This window comes from Salvia hispanica, chromosome 2, assembly GCF_029641045.1.
Source record: "Salvia hispanica isolate PSC_SH4W2 chromosome 2, Shi_PSC_v1, whole genome shotgun sequence".
Taxonomy (NCBI): domain Eukaryota; kingdom Viridiplantae; phylum Streptophyta; class Magnoliopsida; order Lamiales; family Lamiaceae; genus Salvia; species Salvia hispanica.
Window position 1 is genome coordinate 43389067 of NC_142693.1, and position 19691 is coordinate 43408757.

Below are 19691 nucleotides of genomic sequence, written 5' to 3' on the forward strand. Positions count from 1 at the left end.
CTTTAGTACAAAACCACGGATCTTCTGTCTGGTTCCCGGACTGTAAACTGATATCATGGTGGGCTGATCTCACCAGTGTACTATGACTTAAATAAAGAAGACGGAAATCCTTTCCCACGGAGGAGAGAAAATCTTCCTACTTCTAAGTAGAGAGGGGGACGAAAATTTTATAGAAAAAAAGTGTGTTTTCTGTCTCCTTTATTCTCCTATTTATAATAAGTCACATATTGTGCCCAAACAGGGATCTATGGAAGGCTTTGGATATGGGCTCCTCCAATTAGCTTTTTACTAATTAAATTAAACCTAATTTAATATAAGCTTATAATTGGAATATTACGAGCAGCCACTACAGAAGTAATATTGCACTCCCCATCCAAATCCGAAATTATAAGTACTTCGGGTTTCCATTACTTTATATTTATTTCCTGCGCTTAAGATAGAAACATCCATTAATTAATTATTGACTGTTATGGACTTAATTAATTAATATCTTATTTATTCCAAGAGAGTCCTCAACAAGAAAATCTTATTTATTATTCATAGAGTAATTAAACTCCAACTAGCTAGGTTCCGAATAATAAAACCTTATTTCAAGCTTTTCTTGAGGATGTTATCAAACGAGACTCGCCTCGCGCACGATTCAACATAATAGAAATCCTAGCACCGCTAGATATTAATCACCACTACCCAATATACCAGGCTTATTGGGTTGCGAAAAATCCGCACCATTTGGTAAGTCAAAGTAGTGCATAATCAATACCGTATGCTCAATGCTAACGTACATTGATTAAGAAATGATAATTTACAAGGCCTCGTCTTTCAGTAGATAGCATAAAGACTGTCTCGCTGTTAGATCCATTCAGTGCTATACCACACCAACGTCATCTTATTTCAGTAAGGCTTAGAAATAATCGGACTGACATTGCAACCTTTCACGATAGGTAGTCTAAGCCTATCTAGGTTGTGAAATTCTTCTTTTTCTTTGTTTAGAACTGACCGTGTTACCTTAAAGTGAACGACGCCCACAACCGGTCTACTAAAACAAAGACTTAGACTTTGTTAAGTTACTTATACATTTAAACATGTAATAAAACATCCATTAAATGTAAAACATAATAACATTATGACAAAAATAATATGTTTATTCCTTTGGAAAATAAATAAAAGTTTTAACAGTATTCAATCACTCGAAAGGTGTTTTCTAGTATACAAACTCTAACATTTTTTGCTTTTAATATATAGATTTATACATTGTTATTGGCATAAGTTCGTGTCCCCATCAAACAATTTTTCTGATTTAGCATTGAATTTAATGCATGTATTTATACTATTAGTATTATTTTTTGTTTAAAGTTCTTATATAGATGGAGGCAATCTGACTAGAAAAGATGACACCGACAAGGGGCGATGAAGTACTAGAGATTATGATTGGAAAAGGTGAGGCTATTGGAGATAGAGACAAGCGGATAAAAAAACGTTGGGATGGATACTGGAATAGAAGAGAAGATGGAGACATATTAATTCTTAATCAGGAATAAATTTTTTTATTAATTCTAATTCGTTGGTCATATTATTTACTAAGCAATATATTTTTATTTGGTTTTATATATAATGAATTTTTATTATATATTTTTATGCTTTTAGTTTCATATAATGATATTGTTTATCATTTCATAAAATTATTTTATTATATAAAATAAGTTGAGGAAAATAGAATGGATTGTGCAACGCACGGGAGGATACTAGTTAAAATAATTTGCATTACAATATTGTGGATCTTCCTATAATGAAAAATAAATTGACTTTTGGTCAACGTAAAGAGTATTTTGTTATTTGCCTCAATATATATTACTATGAGTTCATCATACCAAAGTGAGAAAATCCACATTCTCCAATGCATACATTCAAAATTGAACAAATAATTGTAGTGCATGTAGGCTTGAGCCATTTGATGATCATATAAAATAATTACCAAATAATATTCTTTATTAATTTCTCATAAAACATGTCTAGAGATGCAGGAACTATTATTGCATTGAATCATATTCTAATTATGATCAAGTTGATAATACGGTGTTTAAAACAATATTTTTATTGTATAGAAAAAATGGTTAGTTTAAATTCAATTTCAAAACAATAAATAAATATCTTGAACTAGAAAACATTTGGTAAAATAAGTTAATTAAATTAAACCAACAATAAGTTTAATTAATTAACGAATATTAAATGTATTAAACACGAACATATAATTGATCAAATGTACCCTGATTATTCGTAATTTTGAAAGTGATGTATGTTAAAAATATTAGGTTGAACTACAATTAAATTGTCCCTCAATATAATTTATTGTTAGCTCAACAGGTAAATCCGAGCTCAAGCCTCTTTATTCTCTTAACTTAATCTGATAATTATTATTCAAATGAAAAGGTAAATTATTTTATATGAAAATACCAAGTTTGAACCTAAAGAAAAAAGAAAATTGCTTCAAAAAAGCTAGAGGAAAAAGTGATGGTTTTCACACCGCTTAACCTCATTTAATTGTAATGTTTGAAACCTATTTTTTTCCATTAATTAGGTTATATTTCTGATTGATCTATGATCCTTTCCTATATGTCTTGTCATGTATTCATGAATTTTAGCAAGTAAGATTTAAATAGGAATTACATGTTCGAAAATTTTCTACAAGTGGGTGGATGGACTTCTCTTCAAAACTTACATTTAGTAATATTAAGATAGAGAATTATATATTGACATTTTTAATTATTTGATATCATAGTTAAGCTTAACTTAAAGTCTAATATAAGACAAGGATCATATCCAATCTTACCAAAATTATAACTTTAACCATGTTTATATAACCCACTAATTTGTCAAGTTAAGCCATGTTATACAAATTTAAATAATTTCTATTTTATCAAACAACAACAAATAAAAATCATATTTATGACAAAAAATTCCGTTGCCGGGATTTGAACCCGGGTCTCTCGGGTGAGAGCCGAGTATCCTAACCAACTAGACTACAACGGATTTGTTATTAATTTAAAAATTTATTTTATAAGTAATAACAAAACACCAACCGAAAACCCTTCTCACTCTCAGTCCATTCTTACTCTTCATGTATCTTCCTCTCTCTTCTCTTCCCAACTCTTCTATCCACAGCGGCCTATTGTTCTTCCAGGTACTTTATCTGATTGTTCTATGCTTGACTGTATGTGGTCGCATTTCCAGTTTGATTGCTCATTTTATTTGGCTGAAGTTAAGGTAGCACACAGTTCGATTACCAACGCTGTTTGAGAAATCGCAAAATTTAATTAATTGATAATTAAACCTAAGAAATTGAGCACTGGTTGTGAAAAAGTTTGGGGAGAAACAAGGTATTAGAGAGTGCAAGCTACGGTTTCACGAACAGCCAGTTTTTAATTGTAGAGTTTGGGAAGAAACAAGATATTTTAGCGTGTGACCTCCTTTACTGTATAGTGCGGGGGAAAGTTGCGATTTTTGTCGATTCGAAGGCGATTACTGCCTTTTTGTGAAACAAATAGGATAGCTGATGAATCAGTGGTTTGCAATTTTCGTATTGGGCCTTCTTTGTGTATGGAGACTTCTTCATATGCAAAGCAATTGTGTTTTTGATGTCTTAAAGGGATTAGATGTTACTTCAGGCGCATTGCTTTGCTGATCGATGGGACTCGTTTTAATTTGCTTTTGTCACAGTATTGGTTGTATGTTATTATGTGTTGATCAGTATAAGGGCATGGCGGCCTGCCCTCGTCATTGACAGCATGTTTATGTTTATCCTCCAAACTGAGCTGGTGCACCTGAGGCTCTTTAACCAATCGTTTACTTCGTTTCTGGGTGTGCTGTGCAGCCTCTCATTTCCCGCATAAATTTGCAACAGCTTACACTTGCTAGGAGCGAATAGCGATGTCATCCGGGTTAACTTGTGGCCCCTTGAAATATAGCATGGGCTTACCAGCAAGGGGGATAGGATCACATAAGAAGCAGTTCTCTGTTTTACCGAGTTTTGGGTTATCTACAAAGTTTCTTATGTGGGAAAGGTTAAATTGCCTCAATAAGTCAATTCACATATAGATTTCTATCCATAACTTGTCGTCACTTATATCTTGTATTTACAATCATATAGAAATGGTTTAGCTGCATCAACTTGTAGATATAAACAGAGAGTGCCTTCTGTAAACTGTGCAATGGATGCTACCTTTGGAGATTCTAGCAATGACTCAACAGGTAAAATTTGTGTATTTTTCTTGGCTCGTCATTCAAATAGCTTTTTTGATAACCTTCGTGTTCCTGCACTCCTTGAAAGAGGTTTGTTTGATGAAAATTGCACTGTCGTATTTGAGCCTCTCATTGAATCAAGCAGAGGAAAACCTCAGTAGGAATTTAACCATTAATAAGGTCTATGGATAAATTTGGGCTCATGTCTTTATTTTTAGCCCCATTTGATATATGTCGAAACATCCTAAAATTTCTTCATTATTGAATAGAAACGATCGCATGTACAGTATTCTTCTAGGCTTCTATTTTGGTTTAATTAAGAATTTGTAAATATTGGATATGGGGGTCCAGATTTAATATTTGGCATGCTCTTGAAATTCATGGCTTCATGAGATAGCTTTTGATCACATGTTAGCATTAATGCATCACCAATACCCCCTCAGTCTCCTGCAGTATCATCAATTTTGGATGTCGAGTTGTGTCTTTCTGAATCTTCATCCTGTATTTTCCCTCTTGGTGCAGTGATATTTCCTAGAATTAATGTCAAGGATCCTTACAAGCGACTAGGAATCAGCAAGGAAGCTTCAGAAGATGAAATTCTAGCTGCTCGGAACTTCTTAATACAAACATACGCAGGACACAAGGCCAGTGTGGATGCAATTGAAGCAGCACACGATAAAATCATCATGCAAAAATTTTACGAAAGGAAGAACCCTAAGATCAACGTCAAGAAAAAGGTCAGGGAAGTAACCCAGCATAAATATGTCCAGGCTGTCACAAGCAGGTTTCGAACCCCATCCACAAGGGTCATTGTAAAAACTTCTGTAGCTTTCTTGGTACTCGGAGTGCTAACTGTACTCTTTCCAACGGAGGAAGGCCCAACACTTCAAGTTGCTATCTCTTTGATACTCACAATGTACTTTATTCATGATCGCCTCAAGACCAAATTGCGTGCTTTTCTCTATGGGTAAGCCCTCACTTTTTACCAATTGAAAGAACGATAATCTCTGACATCAATTACACAGTAGAAGAATAAGTATCAAATCCATATTGAGAACTGTTTTTTTTTTGGTCTCATGGTGACAATTGTTGCTATATTTGTTCAGAGCAGGGAGTTTTGCTTTTTCGTGGCTTCTGGGAACGTTCTTGATGGTTTCTGTGATGCCACCTATACTCAAAGGGCCAAGGAGCTTAGAAGTGACGACGTCGTTGATAAGCTACATTATCCTTTGGGTTTCATCTACCTATCTTCGATAGTCGCTTCTTTTATGCATAACCAAAGTTTTCCAGATTAATGGTAGCTTCTTGTCGCAGTTGCTATTCTTGCGGTTACAAAATGTTGGTACAGATTGATCGATATGTAGTGAGGACAGGTTTCAATAAATGAGGCTAGAAGGTTTAGTGGAGATGGCTTTGATTGAAACCTTGAGAGAAGTGTTATGAGTTAATCTTACTTATCTGAGTTGCAAATTACCAAAGGGCTGATTCACTGTTTTGTCTGCGGTTCTCTATTTGTAATTGCATTAGTTTTAACAAAGTACATGACTCTTTTTGCAGGATTGTTCATTTGAGCATCTTTTGCCTTAAGAATATGGGGTCAGTGCCCAAAGAGGCAAGATATGTTTGAAAATTTTCCCAGTTTTGTAAGCATGTATTTCTAATTAAAAAATGTTGTTCCGATCATGACTCGTGGCGAATGAGGGTTGTTGTGTCCCCGTGCCTGTGCCGACATAGAGGTGGGAGGAGAGAAGAAGGCTGAAAGTCATGCATGGTGAATTAGGGATTTATGTTGTTTTGATTATTTAAGTTTAGTTCTATTTCGACCATTTTCAATCATTCACACAAAATTCAAACTAATTTTAACATAAATGTCATACCAGTAAATAAAGATTTTACTCCAATTATCCGCTCACTTTTTGTACTAACAAGATTTCAAAAAGTGATTTGGCTTATGTTATAGTGTAAATCTAAGTAATAGATATTTTCAAAATCCAAAATGGCATGGGTTTTGAGGTACCATTGAAATTTTTTTCTTACTCTATTTGAGATTTTGGAGTTCCATTGCATATAGTCCGAAAATTTTGATTTTAACAGTCCTGCTACTTAAACTAATGTGAAAACCCCAATTCTCTGCTTCTTAAAACTTTGATCCGAAAATTTTGATTTTGATTTCGGACAAACATCACAAAATTTACGGACAAACATCACAAAATTTACATATGTTTTTTATGCTTAACCTTGTCTGCATGGAGCAGGAAATAGACAATGGAATGAAGAAAAATAATAGTAATTCAAAAGTATGCCTACACTACACACATTAGAACTTGGAGTCTCACATCATGATTTAACTAATTATAAAGCCTTTGTTGATTCTAGATAGGTATTGTGGCATTCCTCAATTACTTTGCCTTCTCTTTTTAAGCTTTAGGTTTTTCTTCATCCAATGCTGGTTTCTGCTCCTCACCCAAACGCATCTCCGTTGCTCTCAAGAAATCAAAACAACAATCACATAGTTGAATTTGGAGAGAGATAAAATACACTTGTAATTTAACAAGATCGTGGCGCCATGCTTCATTCACTCTATTCGAGCATTCACTTGTTCGTTGCATACGAATTTGTTGCAATAAATCATCTCAAACAAGCAATAAATTTCATTGGTAGCAAGAGATACAAAATTAATTGGAAAACAATCAGACCACAAGGTCAATTAATTGACTTGTTTCAGTCGTGTGTGAAGGCAAAACAATGCAGTAGATAAAGTGTGAAAAATTCTATTCAACTTGAAAGTTGAAAAGCCGCATAAAAATCACTTTTTAGTCGGAGATGAATGGACTAATTGGACAGTTTACACGAATATTTGGAAACAAATTTTATTTTCTTGGATTCTCGTATTAATTGGACATGCTAGTATATGGAATTATTTATTAGGATCGCTATGTACATTTGTTAAATTATGTGTAGAATAATAGTAGTGATAAATTAACAAAATTTGTATAAACAAAATTGGACATTTAAGGTATTTTACATTTTAAAATGTAATGTATTACATATCTACCCTTTAATTGATTATTTAGGAAAGATTAAATTTCTCATAATCAATATTTATGTATTTAAGGAATGATTAGTAATTGATTATGTATACTAACCGTTACATAATTTTTTCTTTCATTAACAAAAATGAGGATATTTCTTCTCCATTTAATAAAAATTTAAACTCTCCCCTACAAATTAGCTAGATTCATATGGTTCATGATTTCATAATTTTCGGATGAATATTTTGATTAGGAATAAATTAAAATAAATTTAATTAAAAATTTATAATACTTTTAGTAAGATATTATAGATTCACTTCAAATTTGCAAAATACTACTACTATAAAAGGATTCCAAGTTGACTTGCATTCTAAAATGGAGAATATTATTTAATATTCAAACAATAATATAAAAGTTTATATTCTCTCCGCCCTAAAGAGTATGAACTTTAAGTTCGCCACGAGTGTTAATGCATTATTGGTAAAGTAAAAGAGAGATAGATAGAGAAAGTCTTTTTAAGTATTGTTAGTGGAGAATGGGTCCCACTTCATTAGAGAAGAGAATTTCCAAAATTGGAATGTTAATACTCTTTCGGGACGGACAAAAAAGAAAATAGTGCATATTCTTCAGAAACGGAGAGAGTATATCGTTTGAGTTTGCTTTAGAACTGTTTTAAATCACTCATCAAATAGTCATTAATACCAAATTATTTTATTATAAAATAATTTTAAAATTTTAAATTATAAAAGCGACTATATGTATATATATTCTTAATATTATCATTGAACGAAAAAATGATTATCATTAGCATCTAATTGTGTTGCTATTAAATAATCTTTAAAATTCTAAGTTTATAAAAACAAATACATGTATATATACTTCATTTTTTAGTATTATCATCCAACAAAATAATCATAGTCATACTCATCTAATTATTTATAATTTTTAAAAAATTTTAAGTTATAAAATGATTGCATCTATATATACTTAATTTCTTAGTGTTATTATCCAACGAAATAATCATAATCATTCGCATCAAATTATTTTATTATAAAATTATGTATAAAAATTTCGAGTTATAAAAACAACTACATGTATATATACTTCATTTCTTAGTGTTGTTATCCAACGAAATGATCATAGTCATTCTTATTCAATTATTTTGTTTAAATTATTTAAAATTATAAGTTATAAAACGACTACATGTATATATACTTAGTGTTATTATCCAACGAAATAATCATAGTCATCAAATAATTACTTTAATATTATGTAAAATTCTAAATTATAAAAAAAACATATATTTAATTTCTTAGTGTTATCATTCAACATAATAATCATAGTCAATTTACATCTTATTATTTTATTAATAAAAAATCATTATCTAAGTTATAAAAACGACATGTATATTTAGTACTAATTTCTTATTGTTATCATCCAACGAATAATATTAGTCATTCACGTCTAATTATTTTTTGTTAAATAATTCTTAAACCTTACATGTATATATACTAGTGTTATCATCTAACGAAATAATATTAGTCATTCGCTTCCTAGAATAGTGCTTATTAAATAATCAATAAAATTTTAAGTTATAAAAATGACTACGTGTATATTTAATTTGTTAGTGTCATCGTCCAAGGAAATAATCTTTAAAATTCTAAGTTAATAAAAACAACTACATGTACACATACTTTACTTTTAAGTGTTATCATCCAACGAAATAATAACAGTCATTCTCATCCAATTATTTTATTTTAAAATAATTCTTATAATTCTAAGTCATACAAGCGATTGTATGTATATATACTTAATTTCTTAGTGTTATCATCCAACAAAAGTATTCCACCTCTTCTATTAAAAATAAAATATTTTTTTGAACTGTCCCACAAAAATGACACATATGCTAAAATAGAAATAAAATCATCTCTATTTATTTTTCTCTTTTAATTTTTCTCTTTTTATTTAACACACAAAACAATAATAGTACCATCACATAAAATCCTGTGAGGGAAATAAATATTTTATAATTTAATTAAACAAAAAAATAATTATCATTCACATTTAATTATTTTATTATTAATTGATCACTAAAATTTTAAGCTATATAAGGGCATCCGCAATGGGGCGGACGATGAGTTAACCATCGTCCACGCCCGATACATCGTCCGCGGACGATGCGCGGAGGATACCCATCGTCCGTCACTATGGACGGCGCGGACGATGGGCAAGCGTTTCGTTTTTTTTAAAAAAAATTTCAATTTTTTTTATTTAAACACTGCTATTCTCTACCATTTCACACACTCCAATTTCACATCTCTTCAATTTCTCTTCAATTATTCTCTCTCATCGTCTCAAAAATGAATCCCGACGACTACGATTTGAGTACATTGGATAGCTGCAGACGGGCCTTGACTCGAGCCTTGTTCGATGCTGTTAATGAAGCCAAGGCGGAATGCTTGGCACAAATGCAGCGGGAGCAAGCGGCGGCGGAGGAGGCGGCGACGGCGGCGGAGGCGGAGGCGCGGGTCCCTCGCCCGATACGACGTCGGACGTATGTTCCCCGCGAGCATGACATAGCGCACGAACGTCTGTTCGCAGATTATTTTGCCGAGAATCCAAGGTGGGGCCCGAATGTTTTTCACCGACGTTTTAGAATGAGCCGTGATCTTTTTCTCCGCATTGTGCACACGTTGGAGGGACGTGAGGAGTACTTCCAGTACCGGGAAGACGGGATCGGCAGACATGGACTACGGTTGCGATCCGCCAGTTGGCCTACGGCACAACAGCGGATATGTTCGACGAGTACCTCCACGTCGGGGAGACAACTGGCCGCGAATGTCTCAAGACTTTTTGTAAGTTAGTTGTGGAGGCTTTTGGCGACACATATTTGCGACGCCCGACCGCTGATGATTTCCAGAGCCTGATGCGGATGCACGAGACGGTGGACGACTTCCCTGGGATGCTAGGGAGCATCGACTGTATGCACTGGCAGTGGAAGAACTGCCCAACGGCCTGGAGAGGCCAATTTACTAGCGGCTACAAGGGCAGCCACCCGACGATGATCCTAGAAGCCGTCGCTGACCACCGCCTCTGGATCTGGCATGCCTACTTTGGTGTAGCCGGGTCAAACAACGACATCAACGTCCTCAACTCGTCCACCCTATTCGCCGATCAGTGCATGGGTCGCTGTCCGGCCATTCAGTTCACTGCCAACGGCCGCACACATCATATGTGGTACTACTTGGCCGATGACATATACCCTAGGTGGCCTGTTTTCTTGAAAACGATCAGCTGCCCAATTGGTGAGAGGAGAGTCTTGTTTGCGGCAAGGCAGGAGTCCGCGCGGAAGGATGTGGAGCGGGCTTTTGGTGTGCTCCAATCGCGGTGGGCAATCGTGAAAGGTCCGGCGCGTTTCTGGTACAAGGAAGTCATCGCCGACATCATGTATGCGTGCATCATCATGCATAACATGATAGTCGAACAAGAACGTGGCCATGTCACCAATTGGGTGGATGATGAAGCCGGATCTAGCTCCAGCACGGCGACCTCGCCGGTCACTCGAGGATTACCGACTGGCTTCGGTGCGGTTCTAGAGCGACGGGCCTCAATGCGCAACCAACAAGACCATACTCAGCTCATGACCGACATGATTGAAGAAGTTTGGAACCGCAACCGCCGCCGTTGAGAAATTGTTGTTTTTTTCGTATTGTAATGCTTGAATTTATTGAAATGAAGTTAGTTTTCCCAATTTTAAAGTATTTAAATATTCAAATAATAGAAAAATGCTTAGGGCGGGCTATAGTCCGCCCCACTGCAGGTGGAATAGGAGAAGGATTAAATGCTGACGTGGCGGTGCATAGGGCATCGCTTAGGGCGTCCCATTGTGGATGCCCTAAACAACTAGATGTATATACATTTTCGAATATAATCATTCACTAAAATAATACTAATAATTATACATAGTATCTTTTTTTAGTCTTTACTATTCTATTAGTATATAATTGATACTATATTGGAGCTTGGTTCTTTTAAACTTTTGGTTTTTCCCCCTTAAATTTATACTCCCTCCGTCCCATTGAAGATGATCCACTTTCCTTTTTAGTTTGTCCCAACTAAGATGACTCATTACGTAAAATGTAAACACTTTATCTCTAGTTTATTCCCTCTCTCTTACTTTACTCTCTCCTCTCAACACACAAAATAAATTTGCATAAAATCCTGTGCCGCCCAAGAAAGGGGTCATCTTCCTTGGGACGGAGGGAGTACTATATAATATTAATTAAAAATTAATAAAATATTTTTTTTTTCATCACTTAACGGGTTAATACACAAGAAATAAGTATAAAAATTTTAAGATATGTAATCTTATAATTTTGAATTTAACGATAGATTAGTGCTAAATATTAGCAGTAGTATATTTATTTGTTTAAAACATACGTATAAGCATTAAGAAACAATCGATAAATTTTAATTATCTTAATTTATGAAATTTCCATAAATATTGTATTGATCTTCCACATATTCATAATTTCCATATATATATATATAAATGGTAAACGAGTAAGTAAATAATAAAACCGATTTAAATAAAAATCGGTTTAAAATATAAGGGCATTTTGTATATACAACGTTTGTTAATAAATCATTACCCCTAATAAAAAAATTACTAGGATCTAGATACTACCACCAAATTTTGTTAGATTTCTTGATTCAATAACTAAAATAAAAATATATATACTAGGATTTAGATACTACTACCAAATTTTGTTAGATTTCTTGATTCGTTAACTTAGAATAATACTTTCCACGTTCCATAAGAATATGCACTCTTTCCTTTTTAATTTGTCCTACAAAAATATGTATTCCCTCCTCCGTCTTTGAAAATTTGTCATCTATTTCTTTTTTCGTCCGTCCCTAAAAATTTGTCACATTTCACTTTTATTTTTGGTAGTGGACCTCACATTCCACTAACTCATTCTCACTCACATTTTATTATAAAACTAATATATAAAAGTAGGACCCACATGCCACTAACTTTTTCAACCCACTTTCTATTACATTTCTTAAAACTCGTGTCGCGTCAAATGATGCCAACTTTTAAGGGACGGGGGGTACTTTCTAATATTAGAAAACTCTTTTATCTCTAACAAGGTAGGACTCAATCAAACTAACAATACTCTAATTACTTTTTCTATCTACCTCTCTCTTACTTTACCAATTTTGCATTATAATCCGCACCGAACCCAAAATGCATATTTCTTTAGGAACGAAAGGAGTATCATGATAATCCAACACGAATATATATGAAATTAATGAGTGTGGGTCAAATCTTATTGAGTTTAGGTTATTGTTCAAATTTAAATCGTTATAAAATCTTAGTCATATTATAACAAATTTTTATTGTGTGATATCATATTATATTGAATAATAGTATAAGGTTTTGATTGTGTGTTATCATGTACAGGTCGTTATCGTGTTGTAACAAGCTAAATTTTATAATAGTATAAGTTTACTAACATTAATGGTAGGGCTGACAATTTTTGCATGACGAACACGCACGAAGTTATTGGTTGGGACAGATAAGAATTCGATAATTTCAAGTTGCGTTAGGATTTGGCTTTATTGGGTCGATTCAATATCGAATTGACCTAATAACTATCCAATCTGCACAATTTGATATCCCTAATAAATTTACAATACTCTTTTTTAGTGATATAATATTATAACTAGTTTATCTTTATTATGTACGGAGCAATTCTTAATAACTTTAATATTATTATTTTAGAAAAAAAAATTACTGATTTAGATTATGACGTAATTGTAGAAATATTAATTAATATACCACATAATTAAACTATTACATTAATTGGCATAAATATAACTTATTACAGTACTCTAAATAAATTTTTATATAATTATTTTATGGTATAATTTCTAGTTTTTCCTTTGTTTTTAGATTTTTTTTTCACGAAATTTTCTGAAATAAATTATCATGACTATAAGTTATTAGTTCAATAACAATAAAATTTTTGTATCATGTGTTATTCATTGACAGGGTCCAACGATGGAGAAGGTCAGCTAGTTGATAGAATTGATGATGGAGGATACGTCTTCGGTGTTGGAGATGTAACGTGAGATGCACAACGGCATGATCACCGCAAACTCTACTACACTAGCTTAATGTCGAATAACTAGTTTTCTATTTTTAGAAAGTTAAATTTTTATTTTTTTTTAATAATTTTAGTATGAAGTTATCTTAAATAGTGTTTAATGATTTTTTTTTTACTATATACTATATTATTATTTTGTATTTTAATTTTAGAATGATTTGAATTTGATGTTAAAAAAATAAACCATGTTAATTAATTAAAAATGTATAATTAGAGGAGTACATAAATGATACCTGATCTTTCACTTTCGCACATAAACGGTACCTGATCTTTGTTTAATTTGTTTTTGGTACCCAGTGACAAAAATAACCCTAGGTACCAAATATGTGATTTTTTTCATGGAGGATATTTTTGGAAATTTCAATTAACTAGTATCAAATATGTGATTATTTTTTCTTCATTTCTTATTTATCTTTTTCTTCTTTAGTTTATTCTTTTTTCTTTTTTCTTCATTTTCTTCTTTCTTTTTACTTTTCACTATTTTATCTTCTTTTTTTTTCTTTTTTCTCCTTAGTTTATGTTTCTTCTTCTTCCTTCTTTCTTTTTTCTTCTTTTTCTTCTTTCTTTCTAGTGTTTTATACATACATCTTATTGCATTTATAATATAAATAAAAAACAAAATACCTGATTAAATTAATTATTTAAAGTAATTAAATCAATTGAATATTTTTTGTTAAATTATTTAATACTCATTTTAAGGTTGAAACACCTAACTAAAAATATTCAACATTTTATATCATTATGAATACAATTCACAATGTTAAATTATTATTAAGGCTATATTGATTAGTTACTAATTTAATGTAAAATAATAATAATAATAATAATAACAATAATAATAATAATTAATAATAATAATAATAATTATTATTATTATTATTATTATTACATAATATTATGTGATTCGTGATTTTTAATTATACTACAATTATTTATTAATTACTATTAATTTTTAGTATTATAACAATAATATTATTATAATAGTTAAATATAATTATAACTATAATTATATTTAAGTATATTAAAAATGAATTAATTATTAATTTATAACATCAAAATAATAATATTAATATTGATTAACAATAATAGTATAAAGAATGAGAAGAATGAGAGAAGATAATCATTTTTAGTACTAATTTTAAGTAGGCCTAAAATATCCTTTATGATATAAATAAGAAAATATATTTGTTTAAAGGGTATTTTGAGAAGAAAATTGTATCAGATACTAAAAATGTGATTTATAGATATAAAAAATAATATAAAATAAAGATCAGTATTATTTACGTGCGAAAATGAAAGATAAGGTAGATGAGGTACCATCTACGTAGTTCACTTTCACTAGAGTAATGATAGGTAGAATGATATGGTGAACATGGAATAGCATAGGAGAGCCTACGGTAAGAAATAGTGGAGCCACAGATTAGTTGCATCACAGCTCAGCTACACAGATTTCCCACTTAATAAATATTCGCTCCAAATTTAAACGGGAAAATGAAAAGCACGAGATCAAGATTTTAACGCTTAATGCCCTTTCGAATACAATTAATCCCAACGAAGCAGAAAAATAAAAAAAAAAAATCATAATTTTGTAACCTTCCTCTTCCTGGATTCGGAATTCTCCTCCTCGCATTCACTGAATCCGCTCACCGAAACGGAATTATACGGAATTCTTCCACCTTTTCTGATTACTTTTTTCACCAAACGGAATTATACGGCATGAATCCGGAGGAATTTCGGGCGATTTTGTCGAGATCGGGGACCGAAATCTGGGCGTTGATTAAAGCGGCGATTCGCGTTGCTGGTTCGGATTACGGCGATGAGTTGCGCCGCCGCCGGGATGAACTCGTTGAGTTGCTTTACGCGCCGGAGGCGCACATGTGCCGGAACTGTAGCGGTGATATCCGCCGCCGTGTAGTTGATCACGAGCCCTATTTTCCGGAGAATGTTTGTATTAATAATTTTAATAGTAGTGATAACATAGATAATAGAAGTATTAAGTTTGATGTAGATGATGAAAATAAGAAATTCAGCAAAAACGTTAGGGATTCTAATGATGATTTTGCTAAGAGTCCATTGACTCCGGAGTCGAATCTTAGCGGCGGAGAAGAAGAGGATGCGTACGGTGGCTTGTTTGATGACGAACAGACCAAAATCTTCAGTATTAAAGAGCAGCTTGAAGATCTGAATCAGGTTTTTGATTTGTTTCGACATTGCGATGCTTGTGCTAGTTGAGTGTATTTGCTCTACTGTTTTTGCATAATTTGAATTTTTTTTTTGTTCAGAGTGAAGATACTGTGGTGGATTTGCTGCAAAACCTTGCATATATGGATATCACATTTCACGCTCTCAAGGTAAAACTTGTATATTAATGGAAAAAAAACTTATTTATTTTAATTTTTTCTGAATGAAATTGTGGAGGTTATTGTGTAGGATACTGATATAGGAAGGCATGTGAATCGATTGAGGAAGCATTCATCAAATGAAGTGCGCAGATTGGTGAAGCAGCTTGTCAGGTTTTCAGATTCTTCTCTTTGCTATTTGTGGATTTATTATTTTCCTCTTGATTTGTATGATTGTGTTGTTAGTGATTGATTTCTGTTATTGTTTTTGGGTATGTAGAAAATGGAAGGAAACTGTTGATGAATGGGTAAAGGTGAACCAACCACAAGCAACTTCAAACCTTATAGGTAGAAAGTTGTTTCTGAATTACTAAAAAAGTGCTGTATTTTGCAATAGCTTGATAGACATGATAAGAGTAGTTTCTGTGAAAAATGAATGTGTTAATACTGGGTGGTGATGGTGGTGGCAGCTGATGGGGATTCACCTCAGCAGAGCATACCCAGAAATCAACAAAATGGCCATCACCAGGTGATTCGAATGTTGTTTTAGTCAGCTACGTTTATGCTAAAAGATGAAAGAACCAAGGAAGAAATCTTAATAAATACTCGCTTTTCGTTTAAGAAGTATTGTTGCAAATCTGAAGTTTCAGTTTCCACAGGTTCCAGATTTTGGGTACTCCCCGAATCCACAAAGTGAGCTTTAAATTATGTCTTATATTTCCAGTTGTATTTCTTGATTTAGTTCTTTGCATTAGTAGATTGACATTGTAAATCTTTAGATGAACCAAAGCCTAAACCACCACAGTCCGGAGCTCGAAGAGAAGCTCTGTTAAGGCCGCCTCAATCAGTTCCTAAGTCTACTTCAGCTCCTCCTAATGTACTCGACTGCTATGCTAAAAGTTTTTAACATTCATACATGTCTTGCTCTATCTACTTGAATGAGTTTGATGCAGGCGTTCCAAAGTTGGTTATGTTTCTTAATAGGAGGAAATTGTGCCTTCATTGATAAATTATCCTATTTTACTTACCTATCACGGATATATGATTGATGAGTATTGTCAAACCTTCTGAATTTAACCATATTGTTACCTCCGATTTTGTTGTAATGTCAAGTAATATAATGTCATTTCTTTGTAACATGATCTTGTAGAGAGCACAAAGGGAACCAGTCATGGATGACGAGAAGCTAAACTCAGCAAGAAAGCGTCTTCAGGAGAACTACCAAGAAGCTAAGAATGGTCTGCTTTCAATCTTTGGGATATGTTTCTATAACCTTTTTCTTATCTGAAAACTGATTACGATATATGTTGGTGTATATTTCATCTATGAAGCCAAAAAGCAGAGAACGATTCAAGTAATGGATATTCATGATATTCCCAAACCAAAGAATGGCTTCATTGCCAGGAACAAAGGCAGCTTTGCGGGGAGGCATAATCGGTGATTCTGCCTTAAATTAATCTTTCATAGGTTTCATTGCACAACTTTGTTTCTGTATAAAGAAAGAAGTTGGTGTGACACCATTTATCACATTAGTATAACTTTTGTGGATTGTGCTTTAAAATTTTGTACTACCAATGATGCATCTAACTTGATTGTTTATTTGGAGGTGATTATTCTTGCTGCGTATGGTATAAATTTTAATACAAACCTTTGAAAAAATCTGTGAATGATCAAGATCTAGTTGTGTATCATTCCAGTAGGTTTATGTGTGTGTAGTGTAGATGATGGATAAACTTGAAAGGTGGAGTATTTAATTTGGTGTAACGTCTGTTTTAATATGGAGTTATGATGAATGGAGATGGCTTATGTTTCTGTTTGTTAATACTCCCACATTTAAAAATCTCGAGTAATATTTATAAGTTATGAGCCAACATTTAAAACCTTCAAATTCGAGCGTTACGATTTTTCATCATTTACTTAAGTAATGTTATTCGGAAACATCATTTTTATTTTCTTCCATCAAACCTTTATTTTGTTTTACGAATTTCATATAATACTATAATTGAGTATTAATTGCATTTTAAGTTTAACTTGGACAAAATAAACTCAAAGTGAAATTAAATCAATTCCACAGTAATGTAGTATCATGTTTCCAATCACAACGTGCACAACATTTCCAATTTTCAAGTTTCTTTGAAAATATAAAATCACGAACAAATATTCATCCCTTCTAAGAAAATGTACTCATCTGTAGGAGTTTGGACAAAATAGACACTCCACCTATCTATATCACTGCATAAATCATCAACTATAGGTGGACACTTTTTTTTGGACACTTCTTTTTTTGTCCATAGCCACTTTTTATTTGTCCATGGCCACAAAAAAAAGTTTCCGCAACAATAGTGGACACTTTTGTTAGCCACATTTCACTTTATTTTTATTCTTTGTATATTTTAATTCAATTAGACTTAAAATTATCGGACTAAAAATAATTAGAAAACGAGATAATAATAAAATTAAAAAGTGCGATGAGACCAAATATTAGTTGTATTAATGGATACCGGAAAATTATACAACGAACATTTTATAAAAAAAACATATAAAAACAAATAAAAACACCGCCACCATCTACTCGGTGGCGGAGTCGGAATCCTCTGCCTCTTCTTCGTCGCCCACTCCCCCCGGCGCCGCCGCCCTTGCCCCCGCCGCCCCCGGCGTCGCCCCTGCCCTCGGCGCACCCGGCGCCGCTGGACCAGTCAGCCCCAGATCCTCTCTGATCCTACACATGAGCTCATAGTATATCGCCTTGGTGATCGGGTCGGTGGCCGACTCGTAGAAATGGCAGTTCTCTTGCAGTTGTTTCATCAACTGCACATTCAGGTTCCTGTTCAAGACCACATGGGCCCCATGGTCCACGAACTGAGCTCCAGAAGGCGCCTGCGCGCTGCGCGATCCAGACGCGGGCGCTGAGTAGCGGGAGGAACCTGCAGACATTCGGGCGCTGCGGATACTAGCCTTTTGCCCCAGAGGATGTGAGCGCCTAGTGTGTGTATCAGAGGGCTCCTCCGTTTGGGCGTCGTTGAGGTCGATTGATTGTCCGCCGCTGCTGCTGCTGTAGTTCCCGGCTCTGTTGCGTCTATTGCGCTTCGCCCCGTGACCTTCAGTCTCCTCTGCACAGATGGACTTGAATTTCGAGCAGTTCTCGAGAACGAGAAACTCCTCCCAGTGGGTGAACTTAGGCTTCCATAGCGCGTTGTATTGGGACACAGACAGAGCCTTCACGTCGGCTTCGTTGCGGCCACTCTCAGCGTTGAGAAGGTTGTTGCCGTAGATGCCCGCGAACTTCCAGGTGGGTGTCAGAATCCTCCCAAACTTTTTCCGGATCTGTTCCGCGTCACGCGGTTTGGCGCCTCTCGGCTTGAACTCATTGTAGGTCAACAAAACGCGCTTCCAAAAGCCCATCTCGGTCTGATCGGTGCCAACACAGGGGTCTGATGTGACGGCATCCCATGCCCTCGCCACAGCAATCGACTCGTCTTTGGTGTAGTGCCCGCCCCGACTCGCTACCGCCGCTGCCGCTGCCATCCCCGCCGCCGTCGCCGCCGGCCCTCCCTCCACCGCCGTCGCCGGAACATCTCGTCGGCGGGGTCTCCGGTAGGCCCGGACTCATCAGCCCCATCATCTGCTCCAGTGTGAACCTATCGAAATCAGACAAAGGAGTCTGGGTGCGCTGGAAAGAGTGAGAAGGGGTATCCGGACGCGGATGGTTGGGCGAGTCCATAGTGGGTCGATAATCTCCGAATGCCGAACGACCCAAATTCCTCTGATGAGATGACTAACACCGATATTGGGTTTGTTGCCACGGCGGGGATGTCGGTGACCACGACTGGAGTGGAGGGGGACTGGGACTCGATCCCCGGGGGGTGGGACTCGATACCCACAACTGAGATGGCTGGGAAGAAGGATAGTAT

At 34.4% G+C, this 19691-nt stretch overlaps 2 protein-coding genes and 1 non-coding gene across 5 annotated transcripts; 2 read left to right on the plus strand and 1 right to left on the minus strand.

Moving 5' to 3' along the window:
* Window positions 1-2954: 2954 nt before the first annotated feature.
* On the minus strand, window positions 2955-3027 carry TRNAE-CUC (transfer RNA glutamic acid (anticodon CUC)). Its single transcript has one exon. It is a non-coding gene; the product is annotated as a tRNA-Glu (tRNA).
* Window positions 3028-3086: 59 nt separating this feature from the next.
* Window positions 3087-5731, plus strand: LOC125207230 (protein CHAPERONE-LIKE PROTEIN OF POR1, chloroplastic-like). The gene is made up of 5 exons (XM_048106485.2): window positions 3087-3178; window positions 3869-4058; window positions 4145-4245; window positions 4759-5203; window positions 5343-5731. The coding sequence occupies exons 2-5, from the start codon at window positions 3925-3927 to the stop codon at window positions 5491-5493; spliced, it is 831 nt and encodes a 276-aa protein (XP_047962442.1). The 5' UTR covers window positions 3087-3178; window positions 3869-3924; the 3' UTR covers window positions 5494-5731.
* Window positions 5732-15117: 9386 nt separating this feature from the next.
* On the plus strand, window positions 15118-17393 carry LOC125200844 (putative mediator of RNA polymerase II transcription subunit 26c). Of its 3 annotated transcripts, none has more exons than XM_048098646.2 (9): window positions 15118-15631; window positions 15724-15792; window positions 15872-15954; window positions 16061-16128; window positions 16251-16309; window positions 16431-16473; window positions 16560-16657; window positions 16931-17018; window positions 17112-17393. In XM_048098646.2, the coding sequence occupies exons 1-9, from the start codon at window positions 15158-15160 to the stop codon at window positions 17219-17221; spliced, it is 1092 nt and encodes a 363-aa protein (XP_047954603.1). In that variant the 5' UTR covers window positions 15118-15157; the 3' UTR covers window positions 17222-17393. The 3 variants fall into 3 exon arrangements, with proteins under 3 accessions (XP_047954603.1, XP_047954611.1, XP_047954620.1); XM_048098654.2 differs by having other exon boundaries at window positions 16440-16473; XM_048098663.2 differs by lacking the exons at window positions 16431-16473; window positions 16560-16657.
* Window positions 17394-19691: the final 2298 nt, after the last annotated feature.